General features: G+C 50.7%; 3 protein-coding genes across 11 annotated transcripts in view; 1 reads left to right on the top strand and 2 right to left on the bottom strand.

The window, feature by feature from the left end:
- The window catches only part of LRRFIP1 (LRR binding FLII interacting protein 1), a 100,315-nt gene extending 98,878 nt beyond the window's left edge, over positions 1-1,437 (bottom strand). For 7 of the 9 annotated variants that reach the window (XM_083865209.1, XM_083865215.1, XM_083865218.1 and 4 more), the window contains exon 1: positions 1,204-1,308. In XM_083865209.1, the coding sequence (XP_083721335.1) occupies positions 1,204-1,293 (90 nt within the window). In that variant the 5' untranslated portion in view covers positions 1,294-1,308. Of the gene's footprint in view, positions 1-1,203 lie in introns of all 9 variants that reach the window. The other 2 variants (XM_083865217.1, XM_083865213.1) reach the window with 2 other exon arrangements.
- Positions 1,438-14,298: 12,861 nt separating this feature from the next.
- Positions 14,299-20,585, top strand: RAB17 (RAB17, member RAS oncogene family). Its single transcript, XM_083864678.1, has 7 exons — positions 14,299-14,423; positions 17,796-17,955; positions 18,954-19,105; positions 19,339-19,464; positions 19,677-19,770; positions 20,149-20,234; positions 20,380-20,585. Exons 2-7 carry the CDS (start codon positions 17,799-17,801, stop codon positions 20,419-20,421), a joined length of 657 nt encoding a protein of 218 aa, XP_083720804.1. The 5' UTR covers positions 14,299-14,423; positions 17,796-17,798; the 3' UTR covers positions 20,422-20,585.
- Positions 20,586-21,387: 802 nt separating this feature from the next.
- PRLH (prolactin releasing hormone) lies at positions 21,388-21,909 on the bottom strand (the record flags this gene model as incomplete). Its single annotated transcript, XM_083865675.1, has 2 exons — positions 21,388-21,548; positions 21,810-21,909. 2 exons carry the CDS (start codon positions 21,907-21,909, stop codon positions 21,388-21,390), a joined length of 261 nt encoding a protein of 86 aa, XP_083721801.1.
- Between the last annotated feature and the right edge of the window lie 3,109 nt (positions 21,910-25,018).

The following is a 25,018-nucleotide window of genomic DNA, read 5'->3' as shown; positions in this document are numbered from 1 at the left end:
CAATTTATCTTGTAATCCATGTTGGGGTCACACCAACACCAGGTGGGCTGACACACATAACCCACGCTAGGGGAAGAGGGTGGCCACCTTCAGCAGCAGCATTGGAGCAGTTTAGACATTGAAACACAGAATGGTTTGGATTGGAAGGGACCTCCGATCAACCCCATGCCATAGTCAGGGACACCTTCCACCAGATGAGGTTCCTCAGAGCCTCATCCAACCTGGCCTTGGACACTTCCAGGGATCCAGGGGCAGCCACAGCTGCTCTGGGCACCCTGTGCCAGGGCCTCCCCACCCTCACAGGGAGCAATTTCTCCCTAATATCCCATCTAACCCTGCTCTTTTTCAGCCTGAATCCATTCCCCCTTGTCCTGTCACTATATGCTCCTGTAAATCATCCCTCTCCATCTTTCTCGTGGCTTCCTACTAGAGAAGAACCCCAGGGCTGCTTATCCCCCTTTCTCCCATTGGAAAACTGCCACAGAAATTATGGAGAACAGATTTTGTCAGATTTAGCAAACATTGAAAACAAATTCACATCATCTCGGTTACCACTGAGCCAATTTAAGCGTGCATAAGAAGAATAAGGAGGCAGGAAGCATCAGCAATCAGCTGCTTTAGAAGGTTAAAGTCACATTGAGCACAATGCAGCATCTGGTGGGCAGCAACATAAAAATCAGTTTCCAAGTTAGAGGATTCACTTATGCCCACACCCAGCACCACCTTGCAGCATTCTGCTTTTCATTTCTCACTCCCATCCCTGGAAGCGCTCCAGGCCAGCCTGGACGGGGCTTGGAGCAACCTGCTCTAGTGGAAGGTGTTCCACGGCAGGGAGCTGGGAGCGAGATGATCCTTGGGATCCCTTCCAACCCAAACCACGCTGCGATTCTATGATTTATCCGCATCCCTAACACGCCCGAGCGGCCTGTTTCCAGCGGTGAGCACCAATCCCGGCAGCAGGGGCTGGCGATGGATGGACGTGCCCTCCGGAGGGGCTGGGGGGGCCCGGCCCCGCACGCCCTTCCCGGTGCGGTGCCCGGGGATGGTGGCACAGCCGGGGGAAGGAAGGTTTCCCCCTCGCCCTTGAGCCGCCGCGGTGCCGGTGGCCGGGGGCGCCTGCGCGGCGCTGGGGGAGCCCGGGGGGAAGGCGAGGGGAGGAGGATGGAGAAGGGAGAAGGGGGGATGCCGCCTCCCGCCGCTCACCTCGCGGGCGATCTGGTTGAGCGCATCGTCCTCCGCTGTCAGGCGCTCCCGGTTCGGCAGCCGCTTGCGCCCGGCGCCCGGCGTCCCCATGGTGAGGCGGTCCCGCCTGGCCCGGCCGGGCCCGGAGCGGAGCCGAACCCGGACCCGCTGCCCGCCGGCCCCGAGCGACCCTCCCGCTCCCTCCGCCGCCTCCGCCGGCGCGGCCGTCACCGCCCCCCGCCCCGCGCATGCGCCGCCGCCCCCCGCCCTGAGGGGCCGGGCCGCCTCACGCCCGCCCGGCCGCGGCTGGGGGTGTCTGTGCGCTGCCCTCGCTCGCCAAACCCGGTGTGTTCGGGGCTCCCTGCCCTCACACCCGAGACCGGGCTGTGTTTGGGGGTCCCTGTCCGCTGCCCTCACACCCGAAACTGGGCTGTGTTTGGGGGTCTCTTCTCTCTGCCCTCACACCCGAGACCGGGCTGTGTTTGGGGCTCCCTGCTCCCTGCCCTCACTCCCAAAGCCAGGCTGTGTTTGGGGGTCTCTTCTCTGTTCCCTCACACCCGAAGCCGGGCTGTGTTTGGGGGTCGCTGTCCGCTGCCCTCACCACCGAGATCTCACTGTGGGACCCTGTTCGCTGCCCTCACACCTGAATGCGGATGTGTGTGGGATTCCTCCTCGCTACCATCACCACCCCAAATCAGGGTGCGTTTGGGGATCTCTGCTCGTTGCTCTCACCACTGGAAATGGGGAGGAAGGGGGTCTTTGAGGGACCCTGCTCACTGTCCTCACCACGCAAAATCGGGGTGTGTGGGATGGTCCCTGCTCACTCTCCTCACAACCCAAAATCGGAGTGTGTGGGGTCCCTGCTGCTTCCCTCATGCCCCATCCTGCTCCCTCAGCCTCACTGTGGACCAACCCCTTTCCCATTGGGATGCCTGAGCTCCCTGCCAAGCTGTAGGAAATTACATAATCACAGAATGGGTCAAGTTGGATGGGACCACAAAGGGTCATCTGGTCCAACCTCCCTGCTCCACCAGGGTCATCCCAGAGCACAGGATTATGTCCTGATGGCTCTGGAATATTCCCAATGAGGGACATTCCTCACTGCTTGGTCTCTGCACAGGAAAGAATTTCTGCCTCCTGTTCAGGTGGAAGCCCTGGGCATCAGCATCTTCCTGTTCCTTGTGTCCCATTGCTGGGCCCCATGGAGCAGAGCCTGGTCCATGCTCTGGCACCCCCCCTTTGGATATTTATACACATCACAGAGGTCCCCTCTCAGCTGTGTCTCCTCTTGAGGAGCCCCAGCTCCTTCAGCCTTTCCTCCTTAGAGATGCTCCAATCCCTTCATCACCTCTGCAGCCTCTGTTGGATCCCTCCAGGAGCTTCTTGTCTTGAGGAGCCCAGAACTGGACACAGTAAATTTACCAGAAGTCATGGAAATGGGCATCGAAACCTCACCAGCTATAAAGCTAAGGGGTTCTTCTGCCACAAATAGAAGGGGAGCAGGACAGAAACACAGCTCTTCATGCCCTGCCACCTCACACAGCTTCATAGCCCTGTGGGGTCCCTTCAACAATGAATTTTCCTGTTAAGTGTAAGTGGACATGATTAATTTTAGTATCAAGCACATCAGTGCTTAATTAATTCACATTGACAAGGAACATGTCTTTTCTGGGATTCGTGTCATAGCCCTTACACCTCAATTTTCACACTAATTCCCTAAATATGAAATAAAGTCTCTCAAGCTCGCATTATTACATAGACAAAGAAAAGGGCTAGGAAAAGGGCTACAAAACCTACCCAATCTCTTCTGAGCAGAAAGCTGTGTTTATTCTTTATGATTTAATTTTACCATCGATTTAAACTTGATTGAAGTACAAGGCAACACCTGCCTGCTCAATATTTATTGGCAGTTTTCATGTACAACACCTGAGATTTGAGTTGTCCTCAAATGGACTGGGAAGTGATACTGCATCGATGCTGCTCCTTGCACCTGGGACTGTTTATCTTTGCAAGAATCAAATGATTATTTTGTCAGCAGAAGCAGATGGACGAGTCCCCCACCTTGCTTGGGCAGCAGAACATGCGTCACACCCTCAGGTTTGGTGTCAGGTTTACTCTGACCCCACACAAGTGGATTAGAAAGGACCTGCCCTGCAAGGCAGCACAGAAGCTCTAAACTGAGCTCTCACCCTGGAGGCAAAGCTTTGCTGAGTCTGGTTTTCCTAGAGATACCTCAGGCCTCCCTTTTTCACCTCCCCAAGCCCTGGCTTAGCACTACCACCCTTTCAGGCTCTGCATAACTCATTCCCTGAGCCCTTATCCCTGCATTCGCCCCTGCCCTTTGAGGAATTCTAGCTAAAGAGGCGGGGCAGTGCCTTATTTTTAGGTCCCTGTTACCCAGGGATTTCAGCCACCTGTGCAGCTGCATCACCGTATTCATGCGAGGAATTTCCCTGTTCAGGGCTGCAGGAGGACTTGCATCAATGCTGTTTGCCTGCCTGGCTGAAAGCTTTGCAGAGCCTTGGGCTAGGCGGGCTTTTTTGTCCAAAAACCGACTATTGAGGGGATGAAGGGGAGGAAGAAATAGAGGGGAAATAGAAATCTGGGGGGGCAAAGGGGAAAAAGAGCGGAAGAGAAATGCAGGGGAAGGAGGAGAGAAATGGGTGGGAGAAAGAGAGAGGGAAGAAACAGAGAGAAAAAAGAAATCCATGGGGAAGATGGGAAAGGGGGAGAGGAAAGAAATAGAGCAGGGGAGAAAGGAAGACGGGGGGAAAGAAACAGAGAAAGGAAATACAGGGGAAGGGGGAAAGAAAGATGGAGGAGGGAAGGAAGAGTTAAAAGGATAAAGCAGAGAATTGGAAGAGAGCAGGCTGGTGGGTGACTGCAGTCAGATTTCAAATCACTTGCTGAATGTGCTCTGCAGTGTAAGAAATCCTTCTCTTTTCCTGCATTCCAGACATGCATAGTAATTTTTTTTCTTTGAATATAGACAAAATAAGCTATCTTGTTATAAAAATACTATACATAGATAATTTGTCCAGATAAATTTGAAATAATGATTCAAACCACATTGGTTTTGGCTGCGCTGTGGAGCGCAGTGAATGAAAATGAAGTGCTGAAAATACATTCCTTATTTTAACAAGCAACACAAAGGCAAGGCTCGTTTTGTCTGAAAGTCATGACTGTGATGAATGGTAGTCGGACAACACTGAGTGTCCCATGCCAGTTTTAAAGGGCTCTATTTTAAGTGCATAATACACCCCTCATTCTCCAGTATCCTGCGTTCAAGGAGGCTGCTTTGTGCTGAGCACACCCTAAAAAGATACAATTTTCCTTCTGTGCTGCTCTTAAACTAAACTCTCTTGTAAAAACCCCACTGCTGAGAATCAGAACAAGCAATCACCTGTTAAAACTGGTGGTGGTAAACTTGAAAAACCTCTTTTACATAATAAAATGGATGGGTTTGTGTCCTGTGCAGGAAAATGTGATAACATTTCTATTAGAGGCAAGCCCTGGGATAGGGGAATCCGGTGGCTGAGTGAGGGTGTTAAAAGCAAACACAAGGGCACCTCTCCAATCCACTGTAAGGTCACGGCATCTGCCAAACCAGAAATGAAGTCTGACAGCTTTAACAAGATGTCCATTAGTCCAAGGAGAGCGGAAAGCTTTAAAGACCTTGGAAAATCCACACTGAGGAGGCCAATATTTGAGATTGTCAGGATACATGAGATGAGCAGGGCTCCATTAGCATTGCAATATTTTGCAAACATAACAGCAGTGGTAACCAGCAGGGTCTGCAGATTTATTAATGGAAAAAAATTACATCACAGACAAGTATGTGCTGGCACTGAAATTCTGCAGGAAAATATATTTAAAAAAACACTGGTGCAACTAAAGGGGTTGTACTTTATTAGACTTCCTAGGGTGCCCAAGGTGATCCTCTCCAACAAATGAGACCTCCTGGGAAAAGCTTTCAGGTGTACTGCCACATCTGAGCAGTGTCAAGACATTGCTCAGGAGACTGGTGGTGTCCATGTGTATTTTGCCTGGATGAAATTCCTTCCTGTTATTCTGTCTCTTCAAGTCAGCAAGGTCATTATTTGCATCAGCAGAGCTCTGGCCCTTTGGGAGCCTTGCTTAGCTTTGTCATGTCTAGCCTGGAGTCTGTAGTCACACAGCAAAGCTAGAACTGATTAGTGTCTTCCCAGTTGGTCCAAAAAAGAGATCTGTGGGCTTGGGTTGGCCAAGGAGAATACTGTGGGCTTCCAAGCCAAGCTTTAGGAGGAGTGGAGATAAAAAATCCCACAAGAGCAGAGGCCCTTTATCGCTTTTACCAACAGCAATGTGATGTGAGGGTTTTTCTGAAGAAAGCTTATTGTTTCTCTTTATCTTGCCAGAACCCATCAATGAGCTATTGGCCTCCTCTAATCACCTTGGCACGCCATGAGAGAGAGTTTTTAATTTGTAAATTTTTCACAGGTCACTAAGGATGCCACTTTGGGGAGCTCAAGGTCTCAGTGTTTGATCACTTCTAGGGTTGAGGAAGAATCTTCCCTTGGAGGGAGTTTTTCAAGGTTAACCTTGGGGTTGATTTCACTTTGTATTTTCATCTGCACCCTGGCACAAATAGGACAGTGCTAATGAAATAAGCTGATGACACAGTGTTAAAGTGTCACCAAAAAAGGAGGGTAAAGTCGTGCAAGGGGTTAAGGACTTGAGAAACAAGTGGAGTGAAATCAATCAGACAGCCAATACCGTGCCAAAGGCTAAATTCATGATCTCACCAACTGTTAATAAGAGAAAAGGAGGAAGTTCTGGGGTCATAAACTGGCCATGGGTTGGTTGCGTGCCACCATCACAACAGAAACACCAAAACATTGCCTTTAACGATGAGAGCACTTCAAGAAAGGGTCATTGCACAACCATCTGCAAGACCTTACCTAAAATGGTGCCTGCAAGTCTGCTTTTCCACATTGAAAAGAAATCAAACTTGAATAGCTGTGGAGAGAAAAGCTCCTAGGATAAGCAGCAGGAGGACTTTACTGAGATGAGAAGGGGTTGGCTTGTCTGTTCAAACTGCATCTCTCTTCTATAAAGTCCTTTGGAGATAAGTGGGATGATGCTATGTAAAGCTTAAAGCCAAGTCAGCACAAAAGCATACAGCTAAAGAGACCAGATATAATTTTAGTCTGGATACTGGAGATTTCTGAACATGCATCCCAAAAGAGGTTGTGAGTATCTGGGCATGTCAAGTCTGTGGTGAGCACTACCTTGAGAATCTGTCTGCCTTAGCAACCCTAGTCCAAGCACTGCAGGCTTTTCACCCTGCCAGGACATCTGGGACATGGGTGTCCATCCCAGCTGACACTCAGTGGCCCCAGAGAGGTTGTTCTTGTCCCATTGATGCTCCTGCTTGGAGGGGACAAGGCAGCCTTCACCCAGGCCAACATGTGCATGCTCTGTGTGACTGTGCCAGGCAGGGAGCTCACCTGCAATGTGCCAACCATGACTGAGCTCACTGAGAACAGCCCATCTGGGGCAAAAATGGGAACCCGCTCAAGGCAGCCTCTGTGGACCTAATCTAATTAGCAGCAGACACGCCATGGCTCTGTGTTTCAGCAGAGCAAAGTGAAGCCAGCTCCACAGCAGCTGGGGCTGTGGGGAGCCAAACCCATCCCAGGCTGTCTCCCAAGGCCGGATGGTCACGGTCTGTTGTTTGCTCTCTCTGCTCCTATCTGCGCTTCCCAGCCTGCCACAGCACTGCTGAGCTCCAAATTTGGCTGCTTCTCCTGTGGCTTCCCCTCTTGATGTGTAAAAAAAGCTATATCTTAAGAGAGCCCTGTGCTATTTTCAGAAGAAAAGACATCCTAGTCTCTTCCACCTAGTCTAAAAACACTCCTTGTTCCCTACCTCAAGTGCTGTGGGCATAAAACCTATTCCAGGCTGTGGGATGCCTTGTGTCCCCTCTGTCTGCACTCCAGGCAAGGCAAGAGATCAATGTACATATTTAATTTGGGAATACAGCCTCTACATCTGTCCAAAAACATAGTCTGCACTAGTAAATCCTTCAGCCACACGAAATGGGGCTGGCTTCGGTGCAAACAGTGCATTACATCAGCTGGAGCAGCTGAGGAACTAACCCTGCATCACTTTGGGATTAATATATCAAAGCATTCCTGCTGCTGTGGTGCCAGTGTCCTCACCCCACTGACAGCCCGGAGACACAGGAGTGAGGAATCACATGGCCTTGATACAAGTTTCCCTGTGTTTTTCCTGCTCCATGCTGTGTGGCCTCATCCACTCCCATCCCAAATGTTGCAGCGTTAAGCTGAGCCACATTTTCCAATCAGGCCCTCCAGATTTTCTTAAACGCCAGTTGTTTTGGACTGGAGTAAAACATAGCCACAACACATGGCCTAAAAACAACCAATTGTTTGCAAAAGACCAAGTGCTTGCACTAATTAGTCATAGTATTCTGTAAAATGCCTTATGAACATGCTTTTGGAAGAGGTTTTGGGAAACCACATCACAGTTAAAACTGCCTCAGCTGGAGCAGAAGAGGGGAAAGAGATGCCTTTTATTGTCCCCATGAAAATCTATCCAGATTCATCCAAGGCACAAATCAGAGGCAAACCATCCCTCTTCTCCAGCACAGAAAGCTGTGCTCTGCTTTGAACCATCTTTCATGCTTGTCAGGGAAGAGGTACTTTCAGCTCACCTCTTCTACAGCAAAGTGAAAAATCACCAGGTCTGTTCTCAGGGAATTGTTCCAACCACTTGACATCAGACAGAGGAGCACCTGTGTGATGTCTCGTGGTTCTGCTTCGTGATCTGAAGCTGTGCATCCCTACCCCACCTCCTGTCACCTCTCCAGTGGCCCACCCACACAGAACTGCAGTGAACCAGCCGTGGGAGCTAACAGTTCCTGGCTTACCTAAAGCCGTGCTGGTGCTAAAGGATTTCACATTCCAGCTGGGATAATCACCAGCAGGGCAGGAAGGCAGGTCATTATAGTTTCCTGAAATGAAGGACTTTGCCTAAACTGGGAAGTGAAAGATGATACTGGTAACAAAACATTAGAGGAAATGGAGACAAAACATCTGAGATGATATAGTGTGATAGAGCTGGTGCATCTGATTTTAAATTGTAACACATTTTTCTGGCATCCATAGCATTCCTGGTTTTCCATGCAGAGTGACTGATGAATGGCATATGGGGCTGACTCACCTGCCCAGCATGGTCTCCCTGCCCTCTGCCTTGCTGGGAATCCCGACCCAGTCCATCCATCCCAGCCCTGCAGCAGGTACTGTGCTCTGCCATTTTCCTGTGAGCTTTTCCTCAGCGCTAATTATTACGGCACTAAAAACCATCTGATCCTTCCCAGCTGGAATGCGAAGGAATCAGCTCCTCTCTTCTCCATCAACAAAGAGCCAAAACAGTTAGGCAAGCGTTGTCAAAGTCTCCAGTGCTTAGTTTTCCCTCCCATTGCAGCAACAATTAGAAGAATAATTTTTCCCCCCTCCAAACACTTCCCCTCACATGAACGACTTGCTGCAGAACTTTTTTTGTTTCAGCTGCTGTAAAAACAGTAAATAAATAAATAAATAGGTAAGATAAAGCACGGAATACCCCAAACTGGACAGAAAGCAAAATATTTTACATCTAGAAACTACCAATTTCCACAGCCAGCTCAACAACTTGTCAAGGATCATGCTGGAAAAAGATGCCAGTGATGGGAGTAGAATGGCCTCTGCCACCAAGTGTCTGCTTTTCCTTCCTCTTGCTTTCTGCCTTTCCTATCTGTGCCTTTCCCTAAGGACAGCTACTCAATATATTGCAGGGTTTCCAGCCTTAAGCCATGGATGTCTGGGCACTGTCAGGAGGAGGCACCTCCCCAGGGGCTGACAGGCACAGCCCTTGTTGCTCAACTTCAGTTTCTGCCGAGGTTTTCATCCTCTCTAACCTTGGGGCTGTGGTGGCAGAGGGGAGAGGCAGGAAGGACACTTCTCTGCGTGGCCTCTTTCGGGGAAGTTACTAGGTTAAAGTTCCGAAACATCCGGAGCGCGTTAGTGGTTCAACTCAACTAATTAAAAATTCCCAAAATAATTTTTAATACATTTTTCAATTAGAAAAGTAGTTGCTCGAAGTAACAGCAGATAATGGTGTCCCCCCCACCCCCGAGGCATCTCTGTTCCTTCCAAGTTTATTGGCAGCAGATGACTCATTTCACCTCTGCCCAAGATGACTGCTTTACAACTCTTCCAGCAGCATCTGGCCTTAAACGAGGTTACTCAGGCTCAAACTGATGAAATAATTTCTATTCTTGTGCCTATAGAGACCATGCCTCTGCAACACCCAGTGCCTGAGACTAAAAACCAACTGAAAACCAGCCAAACATTGAGACGTGACCTGAAAAGGCAAAACTGTGCTGTGGCCACAGGCCTGGCTGCCATGGAGAGGCCAAACCTATCATAAAATGCCCTGAGAAGTTTTCTGGGCTAGGCATCCCCAAAGCTGGGTGGGGACTTCAGGGAAACTAAGCTCATATTCACATCCACATGAGCTTTTCAAGTCTGTGCTAGACAGCATTGCTTTAATACTTCTCTTTCCATGCACAGGCAAACCATTTTCAGTTGCATTGGATACAACTGCCTTGTAAACACAGAGAGATGAAGCGCTTCTGGGAGAGATTATTGAGCAACTTTTGGCTGTCAGGGAGCTCCTCTCTAGCCCTTTGCTTGGAAAGGTACCACCTACAGCTGTTTTTAGCCTGGTTTCCTAAGGGAATATGTGTGATCACACTGCCAGTCCCACATTAAAAGCAGAAGCCAGCTGGCCAGCTGCCACCAAGTTTTCCTCAGAGGTCAAGGCCCATCCCAAATGTGATATCCCCACTGGCAAAAAAGCAGCACATGGAGCTCAGGGTAGGCACCAGACCCTGCACGTGGAAGAGAGTGCTTAAATGCTTTAATCATGTAAAATGCTGCCAAACCTGCACCTTGTTAGATAACGATGTCTCTTGTTTCACAGAACCATTTCCACTATTTCCATGGCCCTTGGGGAGTCGGCTTTTCCTTTGAAGTCTAGAGCCAAAGGTCTCTGCATGGCAGCTCTCCTAGCAAGGTGGGCTGGACCCATGGAGGGGGATCCTCCTGGCCAAGGTCTGCTGAGAAAAGAGAACATGAAGTTTGAGATAAGCAAACGGTGCAATCTTTCCTTGAGCAAGCCACATACATTTACTTTTTACCCAAGCTGCACTTTACTTATTAGACATACGGCAAGAACCTCAGCACGTACCTCAGGGCTATTTATTGTGACTTGTCAAATGTAATTTCAGAGGCGAAAACAATCTCACCTGTCTCTTATGCTGTAGGAAAGCCTTTCTTGTGGTTCACACTTGTATTCCTTTTGTAATTTAATGCCACCAGACTTCAAATGTTTATTGTAGTCAGTAGTTATTTTCCCTTCTCAGTCTTTAACACATGCTAATGTTCACCATCACTTATCATCTGGGAGCTATTAATATTAAGCTTGTTTAATGTTTCCAGGCCAATCTCTGGAGTGTTTTAGCAACGTTAATAATTAATACAGGAAGACGAGCATTTTAGAGGCCTGAAGCAGTTCAGGGCAGGCTCACAGTTTTGAGCCACAGTGTAAATGATCTGTTCACCATTACAACTCCACCAAGCTTTAAAATATGTCTTAACTTTTTATCACCGTAACAGTGAGGACCTCAATCTTTTTTATTTTTTTCATTAGCAAAGGCACAACCCTAGCTTCTCTCAAAACAAAATTATCTTTTAATGCTCCATGGCAGTGGTGAGAGACCTTGCCTGTGTGATCACCAGTGGAACACCCTGGGTTTTCATTACGTCATCACACACTGAAGAGGAGAAGCAGCAAAGACCAGGACACTTCAAGCATTTCCATTCTGTGATTTAACTCCTTAGCCATGTTTTGTATGAAAACCAGCACACAAACAAAGAATAGCATGTTTAACAGCACAGGTATGGCAGACAGTTTTGAGAACATCATTTATTGTGACCTCTGGATGGGTCGCTGATTTTGAATTTATTTTGCTGACCATAGTTTCAGGTGTTTGTTCTTGAAAAAATAGGAAATGAGAGTGTTTTGGATACAAAGTGACCCATCAGGAACAATTTAATGGTATTCAGGGGCCTCAGAGGAGCAAAAATGCTGAAGATGAGCATAATTTCAGAGCAATAGAAAGTATGAGTATCATTTAAACAGCGTGGGAGCCTTGATAGTGATCAGACCTCCTGAGCTGGGCTGCTTGCACAGGGCACACCAGGGATCATATGGAACCCATGTGGATGAGCCCAAGGAGAGGGGGAGAAACAAGTCGGGAGAAAAAAAGAACTCTTCCCACAAGCAGACAGCAAACAAGTGGGAAGCCTGAGCTTTCAGTCTTTGTTTTCAGCTCAGGGTTGTGCCTTTATTGCCAGACTGCTGCCCTTCCCACATAACCACTCTTCCTTAAGCAAGGGAGGATTCACAGTGCCCATATCAATGGGCAGTCACAGTCAGGGAGAACCAAGTGCTACAAAAGAACCCTCCAGGAGTTTCTAAACTGTCCCACAAAGACTCTGTGCTTGTGCCTCCTTTAACTCAGAGAAAGGAAGAAGGAGAGGCATCCTGCTCGAAGTTGTGCAGCAGGCAGAGCCAGAAATATGAGATTATTGGAATTATTCTTGTGTGCTTAGCCTAGAAGTTTTATTTTGACCTTCTCTGGAATTCTTGTGCACCACTGACAAGTCAGCCTTTCTTTCACAGTTAAAAATCAAATTAAAAGGCAGAGGTGGAGCAGTGGGGAAAGGTCTACAAGGGGGCTCCAGGTGCATTTCATCCACTCCTGTGGCCAGACCCATCCTCTGAATTCTCATGATGTAATTACATCAGGTGATCGAAAAATGAAATTCAGTCCCTAAACCTCAGAAAAACAACCCATGCCCAGTTTTTACCAGTAAAATTTATCTCAAGTGAGGAACCTTCCACAGCATCCCTAAGTTTGTGCAGGATGCTCCAGGTGCTCTACCAGTATCAATGCAGCCACAGTCTCCATTTGCAAAGCACTCACCACTGAAGGAGGTCTGATCCTCAGCATCCTGGATGTTTTCCCTCACAAGAAGCAGACAGAGATACATGGGAAAAACCTCTGGCTCCCTGGCAGTGCAACAGTGCTTATCAGAGATGTTCCCATTCCAGTTGTTTGGAGAACAAATAACAAGAGAAGTTTGGCTGTCCAGCAACACTTCTGGCAGGAGACTTCAGTCCATCTCTCATGGGCTGGTGTCTGTTTGGCTGTGCAGTTCAGAAATGAGACTGGGCAGCAGCATCCTGGTAGTGTTAAATGGTAGATGAGCTGTGCCCTCTAGTGGGGTCTGGCTCACCAGGAGCTGCAGAAGAGCCTTCCAGTGAGGCTGTCCCAGCCCTCACAAGGGACACTCCTCCCTGGGCTCTGGAGGCCTCCAGGGCATTTACACCAGCCAGGTCATGCCACTATGTGCACCTCATCCTCACCATCTTCTTTTCTAAAAGCCCTTCACAAAGGCCTCTGGCAAAGGAGGCTGTTATGAAAATAACAGAGCAGCACAAACTGGGAATGAAGTTTCTCCTAGCAGGGACAAAGGAACCTTTCATCAGGTTTCAAAGCCTCCCAGCCTTTTTTTCTACTAAAAATTAGATGATTAGTTTAGGTGCATGAGGCTACCAGAGCCTGTAGGTCCAAACCAGTGGGTAAAATCACTGCTGTGGGCAAGGATTCCTGCTGCAGCAACCCTAGCCCAAGGTATCCACACTCAGCCCTTCCAAAACTCTGAAACATCTTCCTACCCCCTTGCTGTACCAGTGCAACTGTGCACAGGGTCACAGAGACTCACACTGAAGGACAGGCTAATCCACAGCCCTAGGGAGAAAAAATAAAAAATAAGGGTTTAAGTCAGCTCCTTTGGGAAACAAGTTATAAGAAAGGGATAGGAGCACATTAAACTGCTTCTCATCTGGAAAAAAAAAAATGTATATTCATAGGGTTGTTAGGAACTCTGTTCAAAGGATCCCCAAATCCAGCTCTAACCTCTGCAGAGCTGATGGAAAGTACGTGGGGAAGGTAAACTGTAAATGGCTTTTCATCATTGAAATGGAAAGTAATTGAACTGCAGTGCTTAGGCTTTGGAAGTCACAAGACACAGACAAGACAAGGATGATATTGTTTTTAAGCTTTCTTGTAGGACTTCTGCTTTTCACCCTGTTCCTATAACCATTAGGACTAGATTTTGTCAAGCCTGTTTCAATTCCAGATATCTTACTTGAAGGAAAGACATTGACTATGACAAGAGGAGTGACAGAAACATTGAACTATCATCATCCAGATGTTTAATTATCAGATCTTCCCATTCTCACTCCAGACCCATTATCCCAATGCAATATAACGTTAAACAAGAGCAGCCTTCAAAACACTGAGCTCCAGCTGCTTGGGGTAACCAGCTATTACCTTAATTAACAGGCAGTAAAATGCTCACGTTTTGCTCACTTTGTTCCTGCCAACTCAGGAGCTACTCTTTTGCAGCCGAAGGATTGTGTCTTCTCCCACAAAACAGATCCCCTTTGCAGTGCTAAGCCCGAGATATCTGAGCCTGTACCTGGCACAAGACCAAAGCCAGGTCTAATGTTCGCCGGCAGAAATTGCCGTGTTATAAAACTCCAGAGATCCCGAATGTGCCATGACTCTGGCTGCACCCGGCCCTCCCTAATCCTCAAACCTTGGGGATCCAAGGGAGTTTTACCCCATTTCCTTGGTACCTGAGCTGCCCTTGGATCTCAAGACATGGGGAAAGCCCCACACACCCATTCATCCGTCTGTCTGTCCGCCCATGCATCCACCCACCCTCCCGCCGCCAAATCCCAGCGTGGGGAGTGGGGAGAGAAAGGCGGAGGGAGGGATGGATAGATAGATGGATGGATAGAGGGGTGCTGGGGGCATCGCCACTGTGACAACAGCCTCGCTCCGTCTTGCCTGGCTGCCAGACCTTAGACCGGGTGTCAGGTCTAAGGTTCACCGATCTCGGGCTGCCTCTCTCACCTTTGACACCGCTCCCGGAGCCGCCGCTTTCGATTTGAGCTGCTCCCGGCACGGAGGGGCTGGAACACACGGATGGGGCCGTCATCCTGCCGCCCCTGACACACGGACGGGAGCCCTGGCAGGACAGCGAGCCTTCGGAAAGGTAAAGGCATCCTCCCCTCAGGAATTCCCCACCGGGCAGGTCCCCAGCCCCGACCCGCCCTCTCCAAGGTGCCTTTCCCAGGCAAGCTCCAGGAAATGCTCTCATCTTCACGGAGCAGCCTCACATCCAAGGCACCAAGGCTGGCACGGTCCTCAGTGACTCCTTGCCCAAGAGAAGAGGATTTAGGAAGCCCTCTGCCCTACCCCATGCTCCCAGAGCTGCTAGGAAGGTCTCAGCAGAGCTCTGGGTCTCTCCCACAGCCCAGGGCATCCCGTTTATTGCTGCCTTACTTCCCTATGTGGTTAATGATCCTCATTCCCTTCCCCTCCGCTCCGAGGGGAGCTGCTTGTTCTGAGAAATCATCACTGTGTAAATCTAATATTTACACATTATGTCTTTGCAGTTGAGATTTTTTGTATCCCCTGGTAACCCTGGCTTAAGTGAACTTTCTGAGTGGCCCCTCTCTTATTTAAACCACAGTTTAAGTAAGCAGAAGAAGGCTCCCAAAGGCCGAGGAGAGCTTTGAGCTGAATGCTAGGAGTTATCTGGGGAGGTAGGTGCATGGCAGCAATCTTGTGGAGGGTGGGGGGAATGTTAAGCATATACATCTGAAAGAACCTGAAATATCGTGCCCAAAATCTGCAGGGTTAAATACTGCAGACTTACACAGTTAAGTATTGAAATCCTGTAATTTTTCTGAGGTGCTTAGTAATTTTTTGTTCTGGTTCACTCTTGCACCCCTGAAGATACTCAGCAAATGGATTTAATGATATTAGGACCCAGAAGAGCTTAGACACCAGTTAGACATCATTACATTTAAACAACATTAGCTTCCCAGGAAGCTAAATAGGGTTTTAAATAAGACTTCCCAGTGACTCCATCCCCAAAGGTATGTATGACTTTTCTTTTATTACTGCTTCCTTGGAAATAAAAGGCTTATCCCCTGACAATAAATACACCAGGATCCCTCCAGCCCAGATTAAAGATGCTGAACACAAATTCCTGGGTGCAGCAATGTTTAATCCTCTGTTAGGAAGTGAGAAACAATTTGTGTTTTGGCTGTTTGGGAACTCACCTTCAAGACAGCTGTAGGATCAAGCAAGCCAGCCCTAATATCTGCTGCTAGACACAACTGCCACAAAATATTAAGCTGTACCTGGAGACTAAATCCACCAGCAGGGTTTTTATAGCTGATCGAAGATAAATTGGTTTATTTTCTCTGAATATACTGGATCTGAGCAGGTTGAGCTTTCCCTGCCCCTCAGCATGGCCTCTTGGCACATGGAGAGGACCTGTACCACCTCAGCTGTTGCCCAGGCTGGTCTCCAGATTGATGACTGTAGATATCTGGATGCTTTCCCCACAGTCCCTTATCCAGCAAGTGCAGGGTTTTACTCTGTACTCTCCTTTTCCAACAACAACAACAACAACAACAACAACAACAACAACAACAACAACAACAAAAAAAAAAGACTAAGCCCCCACCATTTCCCCTTAAATCCTGTTTTCCATTGAATCAGGACAAAGCCACTTGTTTTGCTTCCTTGCCATCCTCCTCAGGTGGGCAGGGAGACTCAGCCTCTGCCTCTTAACATGGGGGAAAAATTGTTTCAAGGGAGCTTTGGCAAAACTCATTGCATTGTAAATCTCAGGTGAGTTTTGTTCCAGCATCAACCCATCTTTCTAAGGTTGAACAGAGAGCAGCAGAGGGGAAATGATGGCAAACTGTGTTTAATGTAGACAACTTCAGGTAGTTTTCAAGCAGCTTCCTGTTTCCTTAGAGAGTTTTATGGCTTATCACTGGCAGTAATTGCCCAGAATGGATGGCAGTCTTGTTTCCAGCCTACAAAGAGGCAGCTGTGTGTAATCAATACCTTAAGGAGCACATTTATGCTGTGACATAGGACTTGTCTTTCTCTTGCTTGAAAAATATGACTAACTAGCTGTTCTGCACAAACTATGATCCTGCTCTTTATCACAGAGCTGCATGAGATGGGGGGATGATGATGCTGCCTGTGTGGTTTTTTAAGGAGATTAAAGTCTGTCTCACCCAGCAGAAAAACTACTTGGATCTAAAGACACAGACCTGGGTTCAGCCGAGGAACACTCCTAATGACAGCCTTAATGAAGAATTAAAGGTCTGGAGCCTGCCAGATTGCAGAGGCAGGACAGGCAAAATAAAGGAGACACGTGGGATGAGCAGCTCACAGGAACAAGGGGCTTTTGTCAGGGAAGGGAAGGGAAAGGAACTGCAGAGAGCAGGGAGCTGCATCGCTGGCGCTGGTGTAGGTGTCTTTGTAAAATTACTTCTTGCTCTCCAGCCAGGTTCTGCAGCCAAATTCCTGAGGCCCAGGTAGAAATTGCACTGATTCTTCATGATAAGTCTCACAGATCCCTGCTGTCTGCCTCACCAGGGCTTTCTTCCAAGTGGAGGGAAACCCCCCACTCCAGCAGAGCTCACCCTGGCATCCTGCTCAGTCCAACACCCCGTGAACTTTCCTCTCTCCTTTATAGCTGTCCACATGAGCTGAGTGTTTTGGAGGAGGAGCTCTGCGAGGAGGAACCAGGGCAAAGCAAGGCAAAGCGTTGTTTGCTGCCCTGCACCGGCAGTTCCCACCAGCAGCGGGGCAGTGGCACTCCCTTGCCTCAGGGCTGAGAGGAGGGGACACAGGTGTCACCCGGGAGGGCTCCCAGCCACCAGGGTACAGCCAAGGCTCTGCAGCAGCTCTCTTGGAGTCAGGTTTGAGGCACTCACTGTTTTGGGTCTGTGTTTCCCTGCCATCCCCGGGCACTGTGGGGCGGTGCAGTCACACGCTGGGGTGACATAGGGGTGGCACTCCAGGGGCTTGGTTTGGCTGGGGGTCTTTACCCAGGGTGGATTTTGCCACCTGCTTTGTGTGCTGCTGCTCCTTGGGGCTGCTCAGGCCAGGGCCTCTCACTCCTAAGGCTCTTCTGATGTAACTTCTAAAACCAGGATAAATGTGGGACACAGCCGAAGCTCTTCACCAGGACTCTGGGGAAGGAGGTGTCTTGCAGAGCAAGGTACAGCCAGAAGGAATTTCCCTCTGCCAGGAAATTCCTCCAGCTCCTCCTGTTAAAGGAGATGCACCCATCTCCTTGCCTACATCCAAGGAGGCTTCTGGCATCAAGTTTCTTCCTAAACATCTCCACCTCCTGGTCATAACTGACAGTGGCAGATGCGTTGATGCATTAAATTTGCAACTTAGGACATTAACGATTTTGATTTTATTCCAGCCTGTGTTGGGGTTAAGCTCCACCTGCCCAGCTGCCAGTCGGGAACTGCTGCAGGAGGCTCAGCTGATCCCGAGATTACTTGCAGATGTCCACTGACCAGAGTTGTTTTCCTTGCAGGACATGGCACAGATGGTGACATCAGGCACCTCCCCGGAGGAGCCTCGTCCCTCCTACATGTACAAGGTGGTCCTGCTGGGCAGCATGTCCGTGGGCAAGTCGAGCCTGGCCTACAGATACGTGAGAAACGACTTCAGGGATCTGCTGCCAACTGTGGGATGTGAGTGAGTGAGTGAGTGAGTGAGTGAGTGAGTGAGTGAGTGAGTGAGTGAGTGAGTGAGTGAGTGGCTCCAACAGCTCCATGGCTCTGGACAAGAGGCTCTGGACCCATCTCTGCAGCAGGGTGGGATGCAGGAGAGCTGCTTGGTCCACCTTGCAGTAGCACAGACCCACTTTGGAACGTGGTGCAGGTTTGCCCAAAAGCCATATCCTCCCCCTTCACACCTCCGCAGCCCATTTCCTCAGCACCAGGCCACAAGCACAGCCACATCCACATCACACAAGTCCGGCTTTGTGCTGCTTTTTAGAGGCAGGTGAACAGCAAAATGAGTAAACTGTGCAGCCCATCTGTTCTTTGCATGCTGTGCTGCCTTCCCAGCTATTCAGGTGCCCCAGGAGGGTCTCTTAGAATGGTTTGCATTAAAGATCACCTAATTCAATTTCCCCTGCCTAGGTTCTACAGTACCTAGACATTATATTCGTTTTACGTGATGCACCTGGGTTTTGTTTTAAGAAGGCACACCAGGCACAGAGGCTGTGATCCTACTTGTAACTGAAGAGCCAGGTGGAGCAGAGCAAAGTGAAGCTTCTCCTCTTGCCCCTCTGCCATGTCCCTGGCTGGTCCACAAGCAGCCATCTGCTCCCTGAAGGAAAGGATGGAGGCTTCCCTCCAGTGGGAGCCCTTCCCATGGATATTCCCATTCTCTGCCCCACCAGCCAGGTGGAGCTGTCTCTCTATCTGAGGGCTGTTCTGCAAAGCTCAGAGTTATCCAACATCAAACCTGGTGACATCCACACGAATCTGCTGCCAGGAAGGGCCACGTCGGCCCAGTGCCAGTGATAACATGAATTCCCCCCTGGATTCTGTGCATTAGAGAGGAGGAGGATGTGCATTAGAACATCTTTAACAGCCTTCAGGATGGGTTTGGCCCCAGGGCAGGGGGTCTGAGCTCCCTGCTCTTGCTTCAAGTGAACACACACCCTGCATCTTGCCTGCAGGCTCCTTCTTCATACAGACACTGGAGCTGGCCGAGGCCACTGTCAAGTTTGAGATCTGGGACACGGCAGGCCAGGAGAAGTACCAGAGTGTCTGTCACCTCTACTACCGGGATGCCCATGCTGCCCTCCTCGTTTATGACATTGCTAACAAGGTAAGGCCCCTGGCAGCACCGTGCACCACCCAGGGGTGATTCTGCTGCCATGAATCCCATCCCAGGGTGATTTATCCCTAAATGTGTTTAAGGGCTGGTGACCTGTTTCCCTGAGAGGGGCAATCAGGACCTCCCCACCCTCTTTGGTTTGGTGCCACCCATCCGACTTGGTCTGAGACAAAGGAGTTAAATCAAAACCAGATCACTGGGTGGTTTTGTCTCCATCTCTCCAGCAAACATTCAGCAGAGCAAAGCTGTGGCTGGAGGAGCTGGAGAAGAGATTCCTTCCTGATGAAATCGTGATTGCTCTGGTGGGCAACAAGACAGACCTGGCTGCTGAGCGAGAGATCACCACTGAGGTGAGTGCCTGGGGTTCCCTCATCACCCCTCACAGAAAGCACTGGGGTACATCCAAGGAAAATTTCCAAGGAAAGCCAAGAGTTTAAGAGGTTTTCAGACACCTCCAAAGTCCCTGTACAATTATCGACCCACTGTGAAATCCACCATGAAACACATGAACAAACAGCCCCAGAGGGGGCAGGGGAATAACTCTGCTTGTTTTTCCACTTAGGAGGGGGAAGAGTTTGCACAAGCAAAAGGCCTCCTGTTCATGGAGACATCTGCAAAATCCAACCATCAAGTAAATGATGTCTTCATGTCTGTAGGTGAGTTATGGGATGGCTCTAGGTGAGAGCAGAGGCAGGTGAACCATGGTCACAAGCCCCTGGAAGGCTCAGCTCCTTCTTTGCTCCTACTTGGCACTGAGATGTTCCTCCCAGCCAGTCCAGCCTGTGTCACCCCTCACAGCAGAAGGATGGACTGATCCATACTAAGATATTCCAGTGTCAGAGAGGGCTTCCAGGCCTTCTCCCAGAGCCACAATTTTATTTTGCATTGGTATCCAATCTAGCTGCAATGGTGTCCTCAGCTCAGCTGTTCAGGGAGCTGCAGGATGGTCCCCTGGGTTGGGACAGGGGGTGGCCATTGCATCCCAACCACTGGCAGGAGAGAAGAGCCCTCCTTTGCCTTGTGTTTGCTCCTAGTCCAAGAGCTCCTGAGGAGGGAAAAAGAGAAGGCACCCAAGCCATCCCCACACGGGAGGTCAACCGTGGACCTGAGTGCGGGCGGGGTGAGGACGAGGTGCTGCCGGAGCTGAGGACGTGGCACTGCACCCAGCAGGGCTGGACCCACCTCCATCAGGGGCAGTGACAAAGCAGGGGGGGCTCAGGACTGCAGGGACAGCTCAGCCTGACCACCTTCCCTCTCAAAACCAGTTCAGAGCCCACCCTTTAGCACCATCTTCAGCCAGAAGATAAAGCACAGGGATTTCTTCCACCGAGCTTCCATTTCCAAAGAAAAGCACAACCTGCCAGGAGCACTGCCACCAACCCTGACTGGTGACATCCCCCCACCCCCAGGTGTCACCTCCTCCATCTCCCTTTCCATGGGAAAGGGAGGGTTTAATCTGCTGAAGCAAAGATCCCGGTGGTTTTACATCCAGTCTGCAAACAAAGAGAGTATTGCCCTAAAGGTGTCTTGGGTTTTTTTTCCCCTGTCCTGCATGTCAGCCTGTAGGAAAGCACGGGAAGCCTGGAGGTGGCAGGGACTAGAGCCAGCACTCTCCTCACCCCATCCACCCCATTCCAGGGGGTCACAGCCCATCTTTGGGAGCAATCACTGAGCCAGAATGGGGCAAAGCCAACGTGTGGTGTCATAGTGCCCTGTGCCTTGCTGGGCCTCCCCTTTGCACAATTATCAGTCAACTGTGAGAACTCACCTAGGCTGCAAGAGGAGAAAAAACCACCTGTGCCCCCTCCAGAGGTAGCACCATTCACCCTGTGTGCACGGCAATAACCTCTGAGGTTTTGGGGTATGGCAGTGTGGTGGACAGAGCACCACATTCTCCCCAGGAGTTTCTGACCCCAGCTCCACAGAAATGGGGTGGCTGTTCCTGACCCCAGCACCACAGAAATGGGGTGGATGTTTCTGACCCCAGCTGATGGAAATGAAGGTGTCAGGGGCACCCTGGGGAGCTGTGGGACCCCAGAGAACACACCTGGGAAAAGGATCCCTCTGAGCTTATTTGTAGGGCGTTTCTTGGGGTGTGAGGGGACAAACCTGAGAGGGAACTGCTGTCACACTGCAGACACTGGCAGGACAGGCAGAAAACCATGGTGACCATGCAGATTTGGGGGTCACATCCCGCCATGCCTGGCCACACTGTGTTTTGGAACAGAAAGGCTGGGACACAGAGGAGAAGGGTTTTTATTGCAAGCTGCAGTTTAGGGGTTCAGCTCCTGCCGGGGAGGGTGGGGGTGCGGGTGGGGAGCTGCACAGCCGGGCTGCCCGGGCCGGCTGCCCCCGCCCAGGGCTTGTCTCCTCCCAAACCGCCCCACCGGCCGGATCCCGCGGCCCGTGTACCACGAGGGGTCAATGTCCGGGTCTGCCAGGGGAAAGCCGAGAATCCGTCAGCGGGTTGGAGGGCATGGAAAGGGACGGGGCATTGCCCCCATGAGTGAGGGGAGCAGGGAAGGGGGTGAGGAGGATAGAAGCTGTTGCAAAGGATGTGTCTCAAAAGCAGACCTGTGCTCCTGCACAGTGGCAGCAGCTCCTCACCCCCCAAGTGCAGCGGAGCCTGGGGATGCAAGGGGGACTGCAGGCAGAGGGTTGGCTGGGGAGAGTCCCTTACTCCTGTTGTCCTTACTCCTGATCTCCATGGAGCGCTCAAGGACGCGGCCGCGGGTGGTGGGCAGGGTCAGGCAGACGAGCAGCAGCCACAGGAGGCAGATCACACCCAGCTTCATCCCCAGCACCTTCAGGCTGCAGTGACTCGGCTGTGAAGTGTCCTGAGCCCTGCTGAGGAGTCCAATGTCACTGCAGGAGAGAAGGGATTTGGGCTTTGGGATGTGTGTCACAGCATCCCTGGGCCAGCAGCAAAGGGGTTGGGGACGGCATCAGAAGAAATCCATGGGTTTTGCTGGGGCTGACTTCTCTAGGGAAAATATCACCTCCAAACATGAGCTGCACAAACCTCATGGTCATGAAAATAGGTTTTGATCCCAGCCTGGTGCTTTAGGTCAGGCCTGCTCTTCTCTGGGACCCCCAGGAAACCTGTGGGACCCCACAGCCCAGGGGAGGGGATCCACCATGGAAATGCAGGGCTGGCTGCACCCAGCAGAGGCTGCAGAGCCACAAATGGGGAATGGATGGATGGATAAAGGATGGATGATGGATAGATGGATGGATGGATGGATGGATGGATGGATGGATGGATGGATGGATGGATGGTGGATAGATGGATGGGTGGATGGAGGGATGGATGGAGGGATGGATGGATAGATAGGTGGATGGATGGACGGATGGATGGAGGGAGGGATGGATCATGACCTCCTCTGCACCCTTGGCACCCGCCCCTGGCCACGGCTGCTGAAATGACAACCTGAGGACACCCTGTGCCACCCCTCACAGCCCTGAGGTGCTGAGCAGGGCTGTGCAGGACGGGCTGAGCGCTGGGCTGGGTCTCTGCAGCCCCGAAATGAGGGAGCAGAGCAAGGGACCGAAGCGGGAGAGCTGCGGGGGGCGGGACACGGCGGGGCTGCGGCGGCAGCTCCATTTCCTGAGACTTTGGCAAAGGAAAAGTTCTCAAAATGCTGAGCAGGAGACAGACCGCGCTCTCGGGAGCTCAGGTGTGCTGTGGCCACCAACTTTTGGAACCCACCCCCGCCCCCCCAGCCGGCCGGCCGGACGCGAGGACAGACAGACGGAGGCAAAGCAGCGCTCGGGAATCACCCGGCAAGAAGAGCATCAGGCGAGGGGGAGAAAAGCGTCGCTCCCGGCGGCGGGGCTGCACTTACCGGGGCGAGGCGAGCAGAGGTGCCCGGCTGCCGTCCTGCTGAGCCCGGCGGCGCTGTGCGAGCCGGAGCCCCTCGGCTCGGCGCTTTTATGGCCGCTTTGGTGCTGATGTCAGAGGCGAGCCCCGGCGGGGACCGAGCCGGGGCATCTCCCCTCCCCTCCCCGACGTCCCCTCTCATCAAATCAGCACTGGGATTTTCGTGACTCAGAAGGGACAGCGTCTTATCTTAGGCTGGCTGAGGGAGATGGTTTGGGAGTATGTTAATCGCCGACCTCGACTCAGGGTTATTTCGGACAAGGGGAAGTTTTCTGCTCCTTCACCCGCCCGGCGCCCAGTGCTGGGGTCGGTGTGCGCTGCTGCCCTGAACGCTGGAGGGAACAGGGTAACTCCACCACAGGATTTACACTGGTACCACCACTCTTTCCCCTCCACTCCCCACAAAAAAAAAAAAAAAAAAAAAAAAAAAAAAAAAAAAAAAAAAAAAACAAAAAAAAAAAAACACACAAAAACCCACCAACCCCCCCCCCCAAAAAAAATCCCCAAGCCCCCCCAAAAACCACAAACAAACAAAAACAAAAAACCCAATCCCCCCAAAAAACCCTCCAAAAACCAAAACCAACAAAACCCAAACCAACCAACAAACAAAAACCCCCCGAACCAACCAACCAACAACAAAAACAACAATAAAAAAAAACCCAGACCCAACCTCCTCCAAACAAAACTCCAAATAAACCCAAACCTGCTTTAGGGAAAGCAGAACACTAAATACAGAGATGAGAGGAAGGGAATGTGTTGGGGCACATGGGCTGGCAGGAATGGGATTGTTCTCTAGGCAAGAAAGCTCCAAATCCCCACCTCCCCTGGTCACCCACTCCCATTTTAAATGGTTTTTAAAGATTTCTGATGTTTATTCTGCTGGATGTGACCCTGGAGGAGCCAGCCTGGGGCTACACTGTGAGGGTCAGCTGGTGTTCAAACAAAAATGGGATTAAAGACATCCCAAAACAGGGACATCTCTGTGCTGGCAGGATTGTGAAGACACCAGTGGGGTGTGGCCAGGGGGAAGCTCTGTCTGCCACCCCCGTGTAGGGCTGGCTTTGCCCTGAGGCAGAGCTCCATCTCATGCAGTGCCAGCTCCAGTGCCTGAGCAAAGCCAGCTCTGTGGAGAGGTGACAGGAGCAGCGTGGGACACAAGGGAATTGCCACAGATGTGCAGCGAAGGCAGGGGTAGAGCTGAGGAGGGGAGAACCTGCCCCACCCCGGGCTTTAGCCCACCCCGGGCTCAGCAGGTCTCTCTCTAAATATTGCTGCTAATATTTAATACAGATTTTAAGCAATCCCTTGGTGCTGTGGGCTCCTGTTTCTTGTGGCTTCAGCTGCCAGACTGTGTTCAGAGTTTCTATTTATTTCAGGATCAGCCCCTCCTCAGCACCAGCCTGGGCATCCCCTTTGCCCACCCAGCTTCACCTCTGGTCTCCACTGACCCACAGTCACCACACCTGTGGCTCTGTGGCCACTGTCTGACCAGTCCTGTGGCCATGCTGACTTCTACCACCTGCCCCCATCTGGCTTCAGTGCTGCTGATTGTGCTCCACCTGGCCAGTTTTAAAGCAAGGAGGGCACAGGATGGTTAAAGAAATGGTCATGGAGCTGTTGGATCAAGTCCAGAAGATGCCATGAAGATGCTCCAAGGGCTGGAGCCCCTCTGCTCTGAAGCCAGGCTGGGACAGTTGGGAGTGTTCACCTGGAGAAGAGAAAGCTCTGACAAGACCTCAGAGCCCCTTCTTGTGCCTAAAGGGGCTCCAGGAGAGCTGGAGAGGGACTTGGGACAAGGACTTTGAGTGATAGGACACAGGGAACGGCTTCCCACTGCCAGAGAGCAGAGTTAGACGGGATATTGGGAAGGAATTCTTCAGTGTGAGGGTGGTGAAGCCCTGGCACACACTGCCCAGAAAATTGTGGCTGTCCTATGCCTGGAAGTGTTCAAGGCCAGGCTGGATAGAGCTTGGAACAACCTGGGCTAGTGGAAGATGTCCCTGGCCTTGGCAGGATGTCCAAGG

The sequence above is a fragment of the Zosterops lateralis genome (assembly GCF_965231275.1).
Source record: "Zosterops lateralis genome assembly, chromosome: 7".
NCBI classification, from domain to species: domain Eukaryota; kingdom Metazoa; phylum Chordata; class Aves; order Passeriformes; family Zosteropidae; genus Zosterops; species Zosterops lateralis.
Note: the sequence above shows the minus strand (reverse complement) of the source record. Positions and strands in the feature narration are given on the sequence as shown.

Excerpts from the sequence above, each read along its gene's own strand:
- RAB17 (XM_083864678.1), top strand. The coding sequence starts at position 17,799 with ATGGCACAGATGGTGACATCAGGCACCTCCCCGGAGGAGCCTCGTCCC. Across the intron at positions 17,956-18,953 it reads TCTGCTGCCAACTGTGGGAT|GCTCCTTCTTCATACAGACA; the intron begins GTGAGTGAGTGA and ends TCTTGCCTGCAG. Across the intron at positions 19,465-19,676 it reads AGCGAGAGATCACCACTGAG|GAGGGGGAAGAGTTTGCACA; the intron begins GTGAGTGCCTGG and ends TTTTCCACTTAG.